Source organism: Felis catus, chromosome D4 (genome assembly GCF_018350175.1).
Source record: "Felis catus isolate Fca126 chromosome D4, F.catus_Fca126_mat1.0, whole genome shotgun sequence".
Classification (NCBI taxonomy): domain Eukaryota; kingdom Metazoa; phylum Chordata; class Mammalia; order Carnivora; family Felidae; genus Felis; species Felis catus.
This window is the reverse complement of record NC_058380.1, coordinates 29,057,600-29,076,599: the sequence shown is the minus strand read 5'-3', so window position 1 is coordinate 29,076,599 and position 19,000 is coordinate 29,057,600. Positions and strand designations below refer to the sequence as shown.

Below are 19,000 nucleotides of genomic sequence, written 5' to 3'. Positions count from 1 at the left end.
TCCATCAACAGATGGATGGAAGAACAAAATGTGGTTAGATACATACAATGGAATATTGAGTCATAAAAAGGAGGGAAATTCTGACATGTGCTCCAACATGGATAAACCTTGAAGACATGCTGAGTGAAATAAGTCAGACATAAAAGAATAAGTATCGTACGATTCAAACTCATGAGTAGTCAAACTCATAGAGGTGGAAAGTAGAATGATGGTGGCCAGGGGCTGGGGGAAGAAAAGAATGTGGAGTTACTGTTTAATGGATACAAGTTTCAATCTGGGAAGATCAAAACATTCTAGAGATGGATGGCGGTGACAGCTGCACAACAATGTGGATGTACTTAATGCACCGAACTACACATTTCAAAATGGTTCCAATGGTAAATGTTGTTATGTACATTTTACCCAAGTTTAAAGGGTAAAAACTAAAATTAAAAAAGAAAGATGAAGTACTGCTACGTGCTACAACATGAACCTTGAACACACTGTACTACATGAAAGAATCCAGCGCAAAAGGCCACATATGATATGACTCCATTTTCACGGAAGGTCCAGAACAGGCAAATCCACGGAGACAGAAAGTAGGTTAGTGGTTGCCTAGCACTGGGGGGAGATGGAAACGGGGCGGTGGCTGCTAATGGATTGGAGGCTTCTTTTGGGGGTGATGAAAATGTTCTGAAATTACAGCGTGGTGATGGTTGCACGATCTTGTGAATATACTAAAACCACCGACTTGTACACTTTAAAAGGGTGAAATTTATGGTATGTGAATTATATCTCAATAAAGCTGTTATGTGAAAACAATAAAGCTGTTGTTCACAGAAGATAAACAACAGAAAAACCGAGCAATTTGGTGGAGGGGGGCACTAAGTATTTCACGGGAAGTTGAAATCGGAACCTCCGAAGTCACGGTAAATGTGAGGCACTCATTTAACAATGCAGAATCTTGGTGAGAAGTGGTTTTAAGCAGTAGGAGTTTGGGCTAATCAGTCAACCAAGCATATAAGACTTCTGAGCCCCTTTTCGAGATGTCTTTCCAAATATATGCTTAGGAACACCTTCCTTTCCCCCGCAACCAAAAGAAAAAAAAGAACGTAGAAGCAAGGAACAGCCATCCAGTCTTGTCACATCATGCTATTCCCTCCACAAGTGTTTAGACTGTGCATGCACATCTGTTACATCTAACACTGTGGGCAATGTGACTTCAAGACTGTGTATGAGCACCACTGTCAAATAGCAAAAATACCCATCAGACCAATCTGTGCTGAGGCTGCATCTTCTATTCTCTATCAGTTATGAGTGCTGTTTTCAGAGCCTCTCCCTCTTTGTTAACTTTCTTGCTATGTGCAGCCCGGCCTCATGCCAGTATAAGCTGACAGTGTCTTTCTCTGATAGTTTTGTGGCCAGGCTATCTGACTATGTCAGTGTATCTTTTTATTAATCTATTTGTTTATAAAATATATATGGCACATGTACTGTACCAACTGTATATTAGGTACTGGTGACGTAAAGAGCATGGTCTGGCCTTGTTGAACTTATACGCAGAGTGGAGGAGACAGAAAAAAGCAAATGGACCCACAAATGAAAATATAATGATAAATAATGGGAATGACAACGAAGGTTATGATAAGGACAAAGGGGAAAGAATAACACGGTGGGTGCACCTTCGCTTGCAAAGATCATTCCAGGTAGAGAGAAGAGAGGGACTGCGCTGTTTCTGTTTTTAGGGTCACTTAAGGTGCAACTATCCATACCACTGTGCACAGGAACAGCTTTGGGTTACAGCCTGTCCCAAAGCTATAGGGAGGTCAGCCTCCCTGAAACAACACTGCCCTGTGTCCACTTCGTTAACTTCCTATTTTTCTTACTGCATTAAATCGTAAATCTTTCCCCTACTTTTTAATACTCACATAACCTAGTCCCTACATACCACACTCCCTCCAATTATATATCATGGACTCATGATGACTCATAAATTACCTGAGAAAGAATCAGCTGCCCATGAAAGGTGTGCACAAATTTTCTTAAAAATGCAAAATAGGTGTCATCTCCAAGTCTTTGGGCAAGGAACCGGAGAAGGAAATAGCCCTAGAAGAAAGGAGGGGAAAAAAAAAAAAAGATGCCTGTCATGGGTTTGTGAGAAAACACAGCCAACTCTAACTCACCCACCAGTGCTTTATGCACATGTAAAGTGTTCTTTCTGACCTGTCCTGGGCTGCCTTCCATACCCTTACCAGTAAGGCGGGTCCTGGAAATTAAGGAAGGCCTACTTTGCTTGCAACTCTTCGGTTAATGGTATCACCATCTTGTTTTTCCTTTGTTTACATGAAGCCTGATGTCCATCATGGACCAAAAGTGAAGAGGGGCCCAGCTCCTGCCACCCTCAGCTATGAGGAAAAGCCTTTGCAATGTAAAATACTTCCTTATTACTCCTGTCTTCTACTTTGAACCTAACAGCAATTTCAAGATTCTGTTCTTCAAAAGTGACAGGAAGCAGAGAGAAGGGAAGCGCAGGGTAGGGAATTTGATTCATGTCTCATTTGGGGGGTATGACATGTTTTAATTATGCGACAATCAAGATATCTGCCCAGTCAAGTGACATTACAATGTGGATAATGTTTTTGTTTGGCACCAGCCATGTGATTAGTCTTCCCAGTTTACATGTATAACCTAAAAAGTGCTGCCCCGTAACAACTGGCCTCTGCCACTAGCTACACGTACCTTTAAATAATGAACCTGCATGAAGACCTTCTCAGGATTGAGCCCATGTTTGACGACAGATGATCCTGAGTCACTCACATGGCCAGTCTTCTCTTTATTGGGTCTAAAATGATGCAGAAAAATTTTAAGTATGCACATTCTGAACTAATTAAACCGTAACATCATCTTATTTCTTATTTTCAAAGTTGCTCAACAGTGTCTGAGTTCTGTTCAATTGTACCAGGTATAATTTAAAACAGTTTATATTATAAATTCATGTACTAAACAAGGAGGGATTTATATTTGGGTTGGCAACCTGAGGTTGGCTATTGGCAATATTTTACATCATCTTATCCAAGATTAAAGCTTGCCAGACCCTCAAGGAATCTGAGCTCCAATATGAATTATTTAAGAACCGATGGGCTTTTCTTTCAGTGGGAGTGATGAACTGGGAAATGCAATGGAAAATGCAGCTTTACTTGGAAGGATAAAGAATTAATATCATTTTCAAAAAATTCTGAAAGCCCCAATGTTATCCACTTCTCTTAATTTGCATTTAAGTAGTTCAAGGCTTAAGAAATGTTTGTACTCTGAGGCCATTTTACAATCTCAAAAACAAAAACAGAAGTTGTAGAAGCCCACGTTTTTAGAACTGGAAGACATTAACATCCTACATGTTAACCTTCTTGCTTCACAAATGAGGGAAACCGAGGCACGCCGAAATTAAGTCTGTATCCCCAGTCTCCCAGCTTGTTTCGACTTGTGGTGATATCAGCATTGAAACCAATGTCTGCTTATTATCTATCAGGGTGCTTTTCATTTTGCTCTATAGTGTCAAGTATTTTTTAAAAATCCCTTTAAAAATATAAGTGCATAACAAAGAAGCTTCAACAACTAGCTAAAATCAAATAAGTGGCAAGGTATTTGCAGCCTTCAGCTGTTCTAAAACCAGTCACTTATTGGACACACTGAAGAGCATGATTTGGGGTGAGGGGAGGGAAGGGCTGACCAGAGGGCTGACATATCAGACAGGGGGCGCTTATTTTTCAAAAGTAGTGTGGTGTTTCAAGGTCCATGGCCTTTAATCTGAGAGACCTGGTGTCGAATCTCAACCCCACTTCTTACTACTTGTTAATTACTGGCAGATTACTTAAATTCTCTTGTCTTCAATTTACTCATCTGCAAACCAGGACTAATCCTACCTAACTCCCCAGGTCCTATGGAGAATAATTGAGAAAATACATGCAAAGCCCCTAGCAAGGGCCAGGGATACAAAATTTACAAAAATTTACAAAAAAAAAAATTTACAAAAATTAATCAACTTAATAAAATATTTGAAAGCAACAAATACTGCTAAATTCAAGGTTGATCACCTGATATTAGAGGCAATGGATTTCAGTGGCTCACCCATGCAATCCATATGCTCACAGACACAAGGGTGTAAGGACGCTGCACCCAAATGGAAGTATCTGAGGATGGCCCAGCTTGCCAGTCAGTACCTTTGCAGTGTGTTCAAGCTGCCAAGCCAGAACCTCTGATTAAGTCTCTGCTGAATATTCCAGTACATTATCCCGGCAGACACAAGGCACGGGACCAGCAGATTCCTAAAGGAGAAACAACAACTGGCCGATGGAGCTAACTGCATAGTTTCCATTTTTGTGCTTGATCCCTGACTTACATACATGACCGTACTTGCGGCTATAACTAGTCTCTTTCATCTTCATTTAAGACTCCATTGAAACGCATCGGCTTTATTCCTGCTCTCAAGTTTGTCCTGGGATTGAGCGTTTTTATAAAGAAAGCCGCACTGGCTTTGATAGGGAAAGCCCACCACCCACAGCCTTGGCAGGAGGAAGACTTCTCAGAGTCAGCTTGAATTCAAACCAGCTTTCCCAGCCCCAAGAGAGGCAGACTTGGCTGTGAGTGTCTTAGGCCTTAAACTTTAAACTGAGACTATCAGAAGGGGAGGGACACAGAAGACCAATGTAAATGTCTGCTCTGAAGGTTGCCTTCTAGCTCAAGTTCCTGACGACACCTTCATTTTATTTTATTTTATTTTATTTTATTTTATTTTATTTTATTTTATTTTATTTTATTTATTTTATTTATTTTATTTATTTTATTTTATTTTATTTTTAAAGTTTATTTATTTTTGAGAGAGAGAGAGAGAGAGAGAGTGAGCAGGGGAGGGGCAGAGAGAGAGGGAGACACAGAATCTGAAGCAGGTTCCAGGCTCTGAGCTGTCAGCACACAGCCCGACGCGGGGCTCGAACCCACAGACCGTGACATCATGACCTGAGCCAAAGTCGGACGCTCAACCGACTGAGCCACCCAGGCGCCCCTGATGATGCCTTTAGTTGGTGCTTCTTTTTTCCTTTGCCTAAAAATGTCTTTCCAGAAAGCGTCCCTCTCTTACTTTGTTCTTCCACCTTCTCCAAATGAAGAGGTGTTCAAGAAAATTCTTTTATGCTCACAGCATCCAAGGCAAACGTACAGGTCCCCAAGAGGTTCCTTTTAAAGTAGACGTTGTGGCAGAGAGAGCAGTGTGCAGGCAAGCTTTGTGAGAAATCAAAGGGAGTGGTTTTTACAAGGAAAAGATACTCCATGAGCGGGAAGAGGGTGACTTGCTCTGCTATCCTACTTTGGTTCTCATGATGCCATTTACCCCCAGGTCTGTGCAGAGAGACAAAGCACAGAGAGAAAGCAGGAAACAAAGGAACTACCATTCCATGCAAAAACAGATGACTCTCCTGGGTGAGTGACAGGAGGCACACCTAAAAAGAGCACATGCCAATGTATGATTGCATTTAAATAATTGTAGTCAAAGAACAGGCAAAACAGACCTGTGAGAATGGAGATCAGAACAATGGTTACCCTTGGGAGCAAGTATTGACAGAGCAGGGAAAAAGAGGAGGGTCTCTGAGATGCCGGGAACATTCTATATATTGATCTCAGTGGTACTTTCACAAGGATACATAGGTAAAAATATACTGAGCCATCTAGAAGTATCTGTGTGCTTCATGCATGTTACATTTCAGTTAGAAAGTTAAGAAAAAATAGACGCACGTGAAGCATTACACATTTTGTGAGAATAAAAGGGAATCTGTAGAAAGGGAGTTTGCTGTTCATGTGCTGAGAACACATGACTAGCATTAACGAAGCCCTCTACACCTGAGGACCAATGAAGTATTTTTTTCTTTATTTTAATTTTTTTTAATGTTTAGTTACGTATTTAGAGAGAGAGAGAGAGAGAGAGAGGGAGGGAGGGAGGGAAGGGCAGAGAAAGAGGAAGAGAGAGAATCCCAAGCAGGCTTCGTGTTGTCGGTGCAGAGCCCAACTCAGGGCTTGATCTCATGAACTGCGAGATCATGACTTAAGCCGAAATCCAGAGTTGGTGGCTCAACCGACTGAGCCACCCAGATGCCCCTGCAGTATGTTTTTCGAACGACACTGTGAGAGGCAGGAAGAGCTGTGGCAAATATAATTTGGCTCAATCCCATTCTCATCCACCTTCTCTCCTGCCTCTTATACAATTAAATCTGAAAAGTTAAATGCTCACTTTCCAAGTGTCCTGGCAGCTATGAACAGTCAGAAGACACGGTCCAGGTCAATGAGACAAAAGCAGATGTGTACTGTGGTTGAAGTGGGGTTCTTGGAAAGCTTTTGCTTTCCTTACAAAAGAGGGAAATATGACTGGAAGATGGAGGTACAGCAGCCACCTTGCAACCTGGAGGCAGTAAGTCAATATGCTATGGAGACTAGAATCAACCAAAGAAATAACGTAAATAGTCTTTAATGGTATCATTCGGCTGCTGGCCAGCCCGAGACTGACTGCCTTCAAACTTTTTATTGTCTGAGAAAAAGAACCCTCATTTGTTTAAGCCAAAATCGCTTTACTATTCTATTAATTGTAGCCAGATTCATTCCTAATGGATGGAAAATGGAACTAATACTAACAGCTACCATTTCCTGTGCCAGGTACTCTGCAGAGTTCTTCTTACATATGACGTCCTTCTACCCTCACAAGAACCTGCTGGGACAGGTACTATGATTATGTCCATTTAAAGTGCTGGAAAGTGAGGCCTGGGGAAGACCACAAAGCCAGTTAGTGGCAGAGTTGAGGCTGGAACACTGAAGTCCTTGCTGAACTCTGAGGTGTCCCCAAGATCCAGGCCCCCGTGGTGGATGCGCCAAATAGAAGTGGAGAAACTGGGACAGGTGGCTTACCCTCCCTGAAGCTCAGTTTCCTCACCTATCCAGAGCGTGATGACGCTCAGATAACATGAAGGCACTTTGTGAACATAAAAGTGTTAAGCATCTCTCTAACATGACACACCAGTGTTTATTTCCTTGGCTGGAATACATGGAATGTGGGAGATCAAGTTACCAAGGTCGTTTGGGCTTAAATGTCCTTGGTCTCTGTTGGACCTGGCACCAAATGCAACAACCGAGATTAGCATGACCTTTCCCTTCCTTGCCTCCTTCCTTTTCCACTGCGCTCAGAAGCAATATGGACATTGAAAGAACTGTCAGATAGCAGTGATATTTGATAACACAGTGATTTCACTTAGACTCAAACCTCCCGAAGAAAGGACCGATTCTGTAGGAGTATCACCAAAGGTGGGATTTGGGAAAATGCCTCCGAAAGGTGCTCAGGCGTGTCAGCTTGGGTCTGAACACCTCCTGTTCTGCCACCGCCCAGACGGGCCGTCTGCCAGCCTTCTCCATCTCCTACCCCTTGGCAGTAGAAGTGAGAGCCACGAGATATCTTCATCTATAAATTCTCCACTGTTGTGCCTGAGCCAGAAACTAAGCATCCCAGAAATGAGAGAGAAAGAAATGAGACCACAGGCCGTTAGCTTTTCAACATGCTTGTCTGTCTATCCATCACAGCTGACCTGCCAGGTGTGAAAGGCCGGGAGTTGGGCCTCACTCATGCCCCCACAATGGAGGAAGTTAAACACTACCTTTGTCCAGAAACTGGCCTCCTTGTACTTATCTGAGCCCCACATGCGCATGTGGGACCTACAGAGGAAGCAGTGTAAACACTGGGTAAGAGTTTGGGTGTGAATTTTAACTCTGCCGCTTAAGAACCACGCAAGTCAAGCAACCCCACGAAGCCTGTTCTTTCATCTGTAAAAAAGGGGGCAGCGATCGTGACCATGACACCTCATCAGGCTGTTGTAGCATCTAGTAGCACTTAGCCAGAATTCCTGTTGGCATTTTGTAAGCACAGCATGAATGCTGTCATCGGCATAATGCATTCTGACTGGAGTTCAGGGAACACCAGCTGACCCCGCCTATGACAGGCAAAGGCATTAACAAAAGACCTCACTCTGTGGTCCTACACGTTATCATTAGGGGAAGCTGGGCGAAGGGTACACAGAACCTCTTGTTTTAATAACTTCGTGTGAGTCTAAAATTATTGCAAAATAAAAAGTATTTTAAAGAAGATACGGCACATTAATGAGGACTTACACCTTCCCTTTGAGAAACCCAATTTTGAGTGTAAACCCTGCAGGGGACAGTCTTTAAATCTGCTCCTTGAAGAATCAGCAGAAAACGAATAAAAAACAAATTTCAGGTGTTGCCTAAAGTTCTTGTGAGCTAGGTCTGGGCATATTTCTGACACACAAGCCCATAGTCTACACCACTCTGTGAGAAGATTTCTAAAATCCTGGGTAAAAAATGAAGGCGGAAATAATTCAAAGTACAGGAATCTTATATTCTCCATTTGTTTGTGCAGCAACTTTCCCATCTATAAAATGTGCATCCTTGCCACCGACCTGACTTTGGACTGTGCTACCAGAGAGAAGTGGACAGAAAGTTGTGCACACCTTTAACTAATGAAGTTGTATTGTGTCAGAGCTACCGTTTGGCAAGTTTGATTATCTGTGTGCTTTTCACAATGGATTTAACAGTTATCCAGCCTGAAGTTTCTCTTCCCCATCAGGGACCATTATCCTGTAGCAGACACAGCAGGATATTACTCTGGTGTTGAAAAAGGCAATTGCTAAGATGATTTAAGACAGAAGGAAGCTTCCCTCCAAGGAGCCAGAGAAAAGTGCAGACGTATGTTGTAACCCCTGATGGTGAAAGGAGCCAGTGGTCAGAACCTATAGAAAGGGAGGTCAGTTGCTGAAGGTGACCAAGGAAAGATCTGTAGTTAGCGGAACTGTAGACAATACAAAGTCCACCAGCTCTGAAAAGCAGGGTAGGAAAATGAAGGATGAAATTTCGAAAAGTGGGAAGCAATGAGCATCAGTACAAAACCAAAATAGTCCTCAGGTTTTGAGGGCCCATAAATCAGAACTCCCTAGGAAACAAAATCCCAGAGGAAAAAAAATAAAATAAAATAGAGATTAATACAATGGTCTGAGCCGTATATCACCACAACATAGCCAGAGGTAATTTGGACATGTCTTCAAAGGACATAAGGAAGACAACAGAGAGCAAAGACACCAAGATGGCTGCCTAGGAGGTTTCCGATGAGGTGAATTTTCAGAGGCCATATTCAAAAGATGAAAGCGGGGGATGCTGGAGAGAGAAAAAAACCAAAGCTAAATATAAGAGCCCAGAAACTATAAAATCCTTGTCAGGAAGGCAAAAAGTCAGAAGGAGCTGATGCTAACGGAGAATGTTTAGGACAACAAAAGGGGCTTTAGAGGGATTGTTTGGAGCATAAAAAAGACCAGGTGTGAAGATGCAACGGAACCAACAGAAGTACTTGAACTCCCACTTTGCTTCAACTTTCCTGCCAAGGAGAATGATTTTCAAATTGCACATGGCAGAACAGCATTGTTCTGTGGGAACTGATGCCTGGGACAGGTGACGGGGGCTCCCTCCTCCTTGAAGAGTTCTGACGCCAGGCCCCAGTAAGGGACATGTCACAACTCTGAAAGCTTCCATTGGCAATCATAGACCTCTGGGGACATCACCAATGGAGACAACAGGAAAGGGACTGGTGGGGACAGACAAATGTTATTCTCATTTGCTAAGGAAGAGGGGTTAAGAGGAGGAAAGATGAAATTCGTGACTGTGACTCACACAGAGCTTGTGAGCTCTTAGAACAGAAAATGAGGAACTATAGGAGTGAACATAGAATCTGGAGGGCCACTTCCAGAAATTCACTGTGGGCATCAGGCATCCTGACAGAAGTCAGCTGGCAGAATGGATGTAGCAGTGGTGAGTGCATAGTGGTTGTTTCATGCCTTTTAGGTTAAAAAACAGAACTCAAGGCTGTTGATTAATTACTGGCTAGAACCAGGAGGGAGTACTACTTAGGCTGAGCCCCAGGAATGACGATGTACTGGTGTAACAGATTTGCATTTTAGTCCAAGCTGGGAGTCTAGCTGGTTGATTGACAGCATCCACAGGCAAGAACAGCAAGCACATGCTGACATGAAGATCCAAAATTAATAAGACAGTAGTTAATAAGAACAAAGAGGTTTGAAAGAATAAGTCTTTCCCCATAAACTCAACAGTGATTGATGTGACTTCCAAAATAATAACCATGCTGGTAGGTGGGCTCAACAGGAGCAACGAGAAGGTAGTTGGAAGTACCGCTGGGGAGGGCATCAGACTGCGTCCAGAGCAGTGGTCAAGAGCTGAGCTCTGGAGCCAGACTTTCCTCTACTTGCATCCCGGCTTGCCACCTACTGGCTGTAGAAAAGTGGCCAACTGCTTAACACCCCTATGCATTGGTTTCCTCATCTCTCACATGGGAAGGAAGATGGTACCAGAACCCATCTCATAGGGCCAATTTGAGGGCAAAATGAGATCATGTACATAGAGTGCTTAGAAAAGTGTTTGGCACATCGGAAGCACTCAATGAACGTTACTGAGGAGAGAAAAATGTGTGGGGATTGGAATGGTAGGACCACCATTAGAAGGTGTAGGATACTGGTTTAAAAATGAAATATGATATATATGTGAGTGCATCCAACTTGATCAGTACTTGTCCATTCTTTTCTGGCCTAGCCGGACAAGAGAAGCAGGAATAGTCCCACTGAATTCTTCAAAGGTGTAACTGCAAACAGCACTGTGTTCAGTTCATGTGTCGTATCTGGAGAAAGTCACTGTCAATGAAGACAACAACAAAGGACCAAGCCCAGGAAGGCAAGGGTTCTCCCAACCTTGCATTAGGTATGACAGATTTCCAAATCTTGGGACCTAGTGACCAGGAAAGGAAAGACAATGGTCTTCACACATGTGGATTTGTTTGGGTGAGAACAAGGCAAATCCTGTGCAACTCTGGAGGTAAATAAGATGACCTGGCAGAACTTACAAGGAGGCAGTTCCAGCCCAGTCTGAGGAAGGCCATTTTAAGATGGGCATACCCACAGGGAAATTGCTGCTTGCCAGAGAATTGGATCCTGGAAATCCTTTGGTAGAAGCTGGGTAGCTGTCTGTCAGGGATACAGAAGGTTAGGCAGAATCACTTTCAAGGTCCTTTCTGACCCTAATGTTCTAGGATTTTAGGAGATAAAATAACCCAGAATTATTTAAGCTGCAGTATTTAGATGTAAAACATTATTCATCCACTATAGTGGAGTCAACAGGTTTGCTATGTAGCCTTGGTCATGCCAAATCAGCATCAAGGGTGATTCTGATTAAAAATTCTGATTCAAACAAGCACACAAGGAGCTTGGTGGTTCAGTCAGTTAAGCATCTGACTTGGGCTCAGGTCGTGATCTCACATTTCTTGAGTTCAAGCCCCGTGTTGGGCTCTGTGCTGATAGTGTGGAATCTGTTTCGGATTCTCTCTCTCCCTCCCTTTGTGCCCCTCCCCTGCTCTCTCTCTTTATCAAAATAAATAAATAAACTTCACACACACACACACACACACACACACACACAAATGAATTAGAGGAAACTTAATTTTATTCAACCACATATATTTGGGGATAGATGTAGCGTAAGAGTATATGATCCAAGCATAAGAGGCTTTCATTATATTTTTTACAGAGTTGTAGTCTAGGAGAGAGGGCGAAGGCAAGAGAGGTGCATATGCAGTAAACCTGAACTGGAATCCTCAGAATCCAGGTTAAAAGGAGCCGCATACTCTATTCAGGGCTAGGGTGATCATGACGAAAGGCAAGCTGTCCATCAGCTATACACATTCAGAACATAGGAATACAGAGAACTTGGAAATTACAGGAGGTGATTTCAGGAGAAAAGGTAATAAGGGAAAACTTTTTTGTACTGCATCAAAAAAAAAAAAAAAAAACAAAACCCATGACACTATCCCAGAAAGAGACAAATGAGACAAACACTGGCTTCATTTTGTAAGGGGGGCTGGAAGCACTTTTTGAACACCAACAGCATGTGTGCTGCTGTGTGCTGAGATGGTGGGAAGATTCGTCTCATCTTATGACTCAAAGAGGAGCAGATGGTCTGTGGGAGCTGGAGAAGGACTTTCCCTCCTTGGTGGAGAATGGCACAGAGCTGAGGACTGGTAGCCACAGGGGGGTGGAGGGCTTGCCTGGGTTTGAAGCCCAGTATGCACCAGGATGTAAAACAAGATGAGTAGTTGGGAGAAGAGCTCTCTTCTCAGCCTTGCGGGCAACTGAGTACTATTTAGGTCTTATATTTATTAAAAAAAAATTTTTTTTTCAACGTTTATTTATTTTTGGGACAGAGAGAGACAGAGCATGAACGGGGGAGGGGCAGAGAGAGAGGGAGACACAGAATCGGAAACAGGCTCCAGGCTCTGAGCCATCAGCCCAGAGCCCGATGCGGGGCTCGAACTCACGGACCGCGAGATCGTGACCTGGCTGAAGTCGGACGCTTAACTGACTGCGCCACCCAGGCGCCCCTAGGTCTTATATTTAACATGCTGTGCATTAACAGTAAGACCATTCACCACAGTATTGTTTGGAAAAGCAGAAAGCTAGAAATCACCAAAATGTCCAGTGGTTGACAAGTGGTTAGTTGGTTGTGGGACACTCATATCCTGGAATATTCTGCAGTAGTTAAAAAAAAAACAAAACCTACATGTGTTGATAATAGAACTAGAGTCAGGACTATATTATTATTATTTTTTTAGTTTTTATTGTGGTTATTAATTTGAGAGAGTGTGTGAGCAGGGGAGAGGGGCAGAGGGAGGGAGAGAGGAAGACACACACACACACAGAGAGAGAGAGAGAGAGAGAGAGAGAGAGAGAGAGAGAGAGAGAGAATCTTAAGCGGGCTCCACACTCAGCAAGGAGCCCTATGCAGGGCTTGATCCCATGACCCTGGGATCATGACCTAAGCTGAAATCGAGTTGGATGCTCAACCAACTGAGCCACCCAGGCACCTCAGGTTATTAAGAGAACAATGGAAGGGACGGTATGTGGTGGAAACAAATTGACACACACACTCACTCATGTGTATATACTTGTACTTGAGGGATGCTTTCTTGGAAGTGACTCATCTCTAGGTGGGGTTGTTATACCACAAACCCCATGGAGATATCTTCCAGGCATCCAGTGCTAGATATGGCTCCTTGGGGCTCATCCAATGCCCTGAGGAAATCAGTTGCCTTCTGCCATAACTTCATCTTCCATCTCTCCTTCAGACACTGATGGTCAACCCTGCTAAGGCTGAAATGATGTTATGAAATGTTATAAAATATGCAATGATTTCCATCAATCCCTCTCTTTAAAAAAATTGAGATATAATTCACATATCATAAAATTCACCATTTAAAAAAAGTTCAGGGGCATCTGGGTGGCTCAGTACAGTTAAGTGGCCAACTTGGGCTCAGGTCATGATCTCATGGTTTGTGAGTTCGAGCCCCACATCGGGCTTGCTGCTGTCAGCACAGAGTCCACTTCAGATCCTCTGCCCCCTCTCTCTGCCCCTCCCCCACTTGTGTTCTCTCTCAAAATTAAACATTAAAAAAAAAACTAAAACAAGTATAATTCACTGGTTTTATTATATTCATAAGGTTGTATAACCATCACCAGTACCTAATTGCAGAATATTTTCATCACCCCCAAAAAAGATCCCACACCCACTAGCAGTGGTTTTCCATTTTTCCCTTCACTCCAGTCCCTGACAACCATTAATTTACTTCTTGTCTCTATCCATTTGCCTATTCCAACTATTTCCAATAAATGAAATCATACAGCACATGGCCTTTTGTGACTGGCTTCTTTCACTTAACATAATGTTTTCAAGAGTCATCTATTTTTGTAGCACATAACAGTACTTCATTCCTTTCTATGGTTGAATGATATTCCATTGCACGAATATAACACACTTTATTTATCCATTCATCTGCTGATGGACATTAGGGTTGTTCCTACTTTTGCTATTAAGGACAATGTTTCTATGAACATTTGTGTACACGTTTTTGGCTGGACTTATGTTTTCACTTTTCTTGGGTAAATACTTAGGAGTAGAGTTGCAGGGTTGTATGAGAACCCTATGTGCTACATTCTGAGGATCTACTAGACTGCTTTCTAAAGGAGCTGCACCAATTCACAATCCCACCAACAATGTACAAGGGTTCTAATTTCTCCAAATCCTCTGTGGCACTTGTTCCTATCTGACTTTTCAGGATAGCTGTCCTAGTAGGTATGAAGTGATACTTCACTGAAGTTTCGATTTGCACTTCCCTGATGGCTAATAATGTCACATTTTTTTATGTGCTTGTTAGCCATTTGTATATCTTCTTTGGAGAAACGTCTATTTAAATCCTTTGCCCATTAAAAAAAATCATTTGAGAGAGAGAGAGAGAGAGAGAGAGAGTGCACATGAATGGGGGAGAGGGGCAGAAGGAAAGAGAGGGAGAATCTCAAGCAGACTCCACACTCAGCATGGAGCCTGACACGGGGCTTGATCCCATGACCCTGGGATCATGACCTGAGGCAAAATCAAGAGTCAGATGCTCAACTGACTGAGCCACCCAGGTGCCCCCTTTTGCCCATTTTTAATTTGAGTTGTCTTTTGAGTTATAAGAGTTATAGGAGTTCTTTATATATCCTGAATACTAGTCCCTCATATATGATTCACAAATATTTTCTCCCATTCTGTGGGTTGTCTTTTTAGTTTCTTGATGGAGTCCTTTGAAACACAAAAGTTTTTAATTTTTATGAAGTCCAATTTATTGATTTTTTTCCCCTTTGGTCACTTGTTCTTTAGTTTAAGAAACAGTTGCTTAATCCAAGGCCATGAAGATCTATACCTATGTTTTTAGCTCTTACATTTAGGGGTTTGATCCATGTTGAGTTAATTTTTGTATGTGGTATGAAGCAGAGGGTCTAACTTCATTTTGTGCATGTGGCTATCCAGTTACCCCATGGCCATTTGTTGAAAAGACTATTATTTCTCCCATTGAATGGTCTTGGCACCCTTGTGAAAAACCAGCTGATCATAAACAGAAAGAACAGTTTGTTTCCAGACTCTCAATTTTATTCCATTGGTCTATATGTCTGTCCTTATGCCAGTATCACACTGTGTTGATTACTGTAGCTTTGTGGTAAGTACTGAAATTGAGAAGTATGAGTCCTCAATCTTTATCAAGATCATTTTGGTTATTCTGGGTCCCTTGAATTTCCATATGAACTTTAGGATTAGCTTGTCCATTTCTGAAAAAAAAAAAAGGCAGCTGGAATTTTGACACTGAGCATTGCCATTTTAACAATCTTAAGTCTTCCAATTCATGAAGACAAGATGTTTTTCCATTTACTTCATTCTTCAGTTTCCTTCAACAATGTTTTGTAGTTTCCACTGTATTGCACTTCTTTTGTTAAATTTATTACTGTTTCATTATTTTTGATGTTATTGCAAATGAATGTTTTCTTAATTTCATTTTCAGATCATTTATAGCTAGTGTATAGAAACACAATGGACTTGTGTACATTGATCTTGTATCCCGCAACCTTATTGAATTTGTTTATTAGTTCTTCCAGTTTTTTGGAGAGAAAATTCCTTAGGATTTCCTATATATAAAATATATATATATATATATATATATTTATATATATTTATATATATATAAATATATATATATTCCTATATATAAAATAATTTTGCCTGCAAAAAGAGATAGTTTTATTTCTTCCTTTCCAATCTGGATGCCTTCTATTTCACTTTTTTACCTAACTGCCTTGGCTAGAACCTCCAGTGCAATCTTGAACAGAAATATAATCCCTCTTTTTTATTCTTTATCTCCTCCACCACTGACTTGAAAGAGGAAGAAGCCCTTATAAAACTTAACACGTAGAAGATTCTTTTTATGTGTCCTTGCAGCAGTCCAGTCAAATACCTGTATTGTTTGTCAGCCATTCTTGGTCAAAACTATTGGCCAAAACACAAACTAAATGATGGTGTTGGGGGGAAGTGTACAGGGAGGATGAGAGTTTTTCTGAGCGGGCAACTAACACTCACTAGCCATGAATGTAGTGTACATCACGCTAGGATTGGCTGAGTGCGTGAGATATCCTCAGAGGCAAAATAAGAGTGAATTATTATAGATTGGTTTATATACATGAATTATTATTATACAGGACTAGTATTATGTTTTAGGAAAATATTTCACAGGCAAATAGTGTTATAATGAATCAGTCGCACACGGGGGAGCAATACAGAAGTATGCGTGTATACTTACAAAATTTATTTTTGGAAGGACTCACAAGAAAATGCTAGCAGAGATTATCTTAGGGTGAATGAAGACTGCAATGGTGGGGATGGAATTAACACCTTTCTAAACTGTCTGGGTTTTCCTCTTAGTACTTTTATTACAAAAACAAAACAAAACAAACCCACCCCCACACCATGGTTAACTAAGCAGTGATTATGAACTGCTTTATTTCTTCTTTAAGTTTTTCTATGTTTAAAAAACTCTACTAAATGTAATTGTAAAAATGAAACACGATGTACAGTAAATATGTAATTAGGGGCCTATCAAGGAGAATTCTATCCCTCCCTTAGAAATACCTGAGTGATGAGTAACCAGGGAATGGTTCAGAAAAATGAACAGGGAGAGCTATTTGAGTTCAAATATTCAGGACATGTCTATCATCTTTGCCGGGTAAAAGAAGTGTGAACTGAGGGTGTCCCTCCAACAGGAAACAGGAACTGAGTGGGCAGCTCAGGAGGAGGGAGCTGGCCTTTGAGACAGGAAAGGGCAGAGTCTGTTTCTGGCTAGCTGAGAGCCTTCAGGTTTTTCAGAAAATGCTGGCACAGGTACAGCACCATCCTGTCACGAAAGGGTAGAAACCGTCTATACAGCTAGCTTGCTAGTGTGCGCAGCTCAAAAAAAGAGAACAAGACAGAAAAAATGGGGTGAAGGGGGTCCCGGGCTTGAGGGATGGAATGGAGGGTAGGAGTTCCAAGGTATGTATATAGAGATCCCAGGAAGTACACAGGCCAGTGCCAGCGGTCAGAACTCAGCTAAGAACGCTTGAAGCCATAGAGGCCAGAATTGTTTTCTCCTCAGGGCTGTGGTCAGATTCTGCACAGAATGCCAGGGGAACTGTACCGAGCGAGCAGCACCAGAGGGGACACCAGTGTGGCCCTGATGTACAGATGAGACCAAAAGTAGGTTCCAGGAAGGTATGAAGATTCCATTTGTCTTAGAAGCATTGCCGAGGTAATTCTTGCCTCAAGCTATTAGTTTAAGCATCTTTGTTTAATGTTCAAACTTTTTGGGGGGGTTTGTTTTTGTTTTTAATCCCATCTTTTTCATTGGTAACCAGGCATTCTTGCTCCCCCACCCCCTCTTTAAACATCCTCTTAACTTCTTGGGGCACCTGGGTGGCTCAGTCAGTTGAGTGTCCGACTTCGGCTCAGATCATGAGCTCACAGCTCGTGAGTTGGAGCCCCGCGTCAGGCTCTGTGCTGACAGCTCGGAGCCTGGAGCCTGCTTCAGATTCTGTGCCTCCCTCTCTCTCTGCCCCAACCCACTCGCATTCTGTCTCTGACTCTCTCAAAAATAAATAAACATTAAAAAAATTTTTTTAAAAATCCTCTTAACTTCTTAATACAATTAACTTTTCGGGGTGCCTGGGTGGCTCAGTCGGTTAAGCATCCGACTTCAGCTCAGGTCGTGATCTCGTGGTTTGCGAGTTCAGGTCCCATGTTGGGCTCTGCACTGACAGCTCAGAGCCTGGAGCCTGCTTCAGAGTCTCAGATTCTGCCCCTCCCCCACTCTGTCTCTTTCTCTCAAAAATAAATAATGAAAAAAATTTAAGTTTATAAATTAACTTTTTGAACATTCTTGCCAATTCGAAGTTAATCAAGAGAAAAAGTAGTGTTTCCAGGCTCCAGTTGCTAAAGAGACAGGAGAAGAGCGCCTTTGTGTTCGCCAGAGGAGGACAGCAGCAGTGAGAGAAGAGACAGAAACCAGAACAAACCAGGAGAGAGAGTGGGGCTGGCTGCGAGGGCTGTGTCCTTGTGCCCTCCGTCACTCGTTGGGTAAATATTGACCAAGTGTCAGAGGGTCTAGATGACAGTACCTAACATGTGTTGAGTGTTTACTGTAGGTTGAATCATTGGAAACTGACACTACTGAGCCATTTTAGATCTACCAAAATGGCAATTCTCTGTGACTCAACCCAATATATGTGTTCCAAGTGATTTGTACATATTCATCACATTATCCCTCTTACTCATCTATAAAGTAGAAACCATTGTGTTATCATCCCCATGTTAGAGTGAGGAGACCAAAGCTTATTATGCTGTGTACCTCTGTCAAGGTCACTCAGCAAGTGGAAGAGTCAGAACAGGACACAAATCCAGGCACTCTGGCTTCCTAAACCCTAGACTACTCTCCGGGGTTGAGACCTGAAGACTGCCAAGCTCTGGAGAGGGTCCAGACCTTCATTCGCAGCTGTTGTTTCTCTAAAATGAGGCAGGACAGACCAGGCTTTGGCCAATAAGGAGCTGGGACTATTGCCTTTCACTCTGTTAAAGTCATAACAAACTTCACAAAGCCCACATATTCAACCACTTCCTTTAGTGGGTCAATCCAATCCTTATCTGCAATCAGAGAAAGCTTTACATCCTATTATTAGAAGCCTTCTCTGAAGTTGTATGGACTCTCCAACCAGTTTTGAATAGCCCCAAATGAGCCACTTAGAGCCCTAGGCCAACCAGGAAGAGGATCCTAAGCTCTTCTAAATTCAGGTGTGGGTTCCTGAAATGGCTTCTAGTCTCTGTCTCTCTGATCATGTGTGATCTCACAGGCTGGGTAATCTTCCCAGAACTCTCATTTTCATTATGTCATTCTTGGAACTGAAAATAGCTCCCCAATGCCTGGATGGTCACGTGCAAACTTTTGAATCTGGCATCTAAGGAACTCCATTACTTA

The 19,000-nt window shown here is 42.3% G+C and overlaps 1 protein-coding gene across 30 annotated transcripts in view; it reads right to left on the bottom strand.

The window, feature by feature from the left end:
- AOPEP (aminopeptidase O (putative)) overlaps positions 1–19,000 on the bottom strand; it is a 343,279-nt gene that overhangs the window by 122,054 nt on the left and 202,225 nt on the right. For 26 of the 30 annotated variants that reach the window (XM_045043607.1, XM_045043608.1, XM_045043612.1 and 23 more), the window contains exons 8-10: positions 4,197–4,301; positions 2,719–2,821; positions 1,978–2,085 (exon numbers count right to left, since the gene is read on the bottom strand). In XM_045043607.1, the coding sequence (XP_044899542.1) occupies positions 1,978–2,085; positions 2,719–2,821; positions 4,197–4,301 (316 nt within the window). Of the gene's footprint in view, positions 1–1,977; positions 2,086–2,718; positions 2,822–4,196; positions 4,302–13,064; positions 13,284–19,000 lie in introns of those variants that run through there. The other 4 variants (XM_045043611.1, XM_045043609.1, XM_045043617.1 and 1 more) reach the window with 2 other exon arrangements.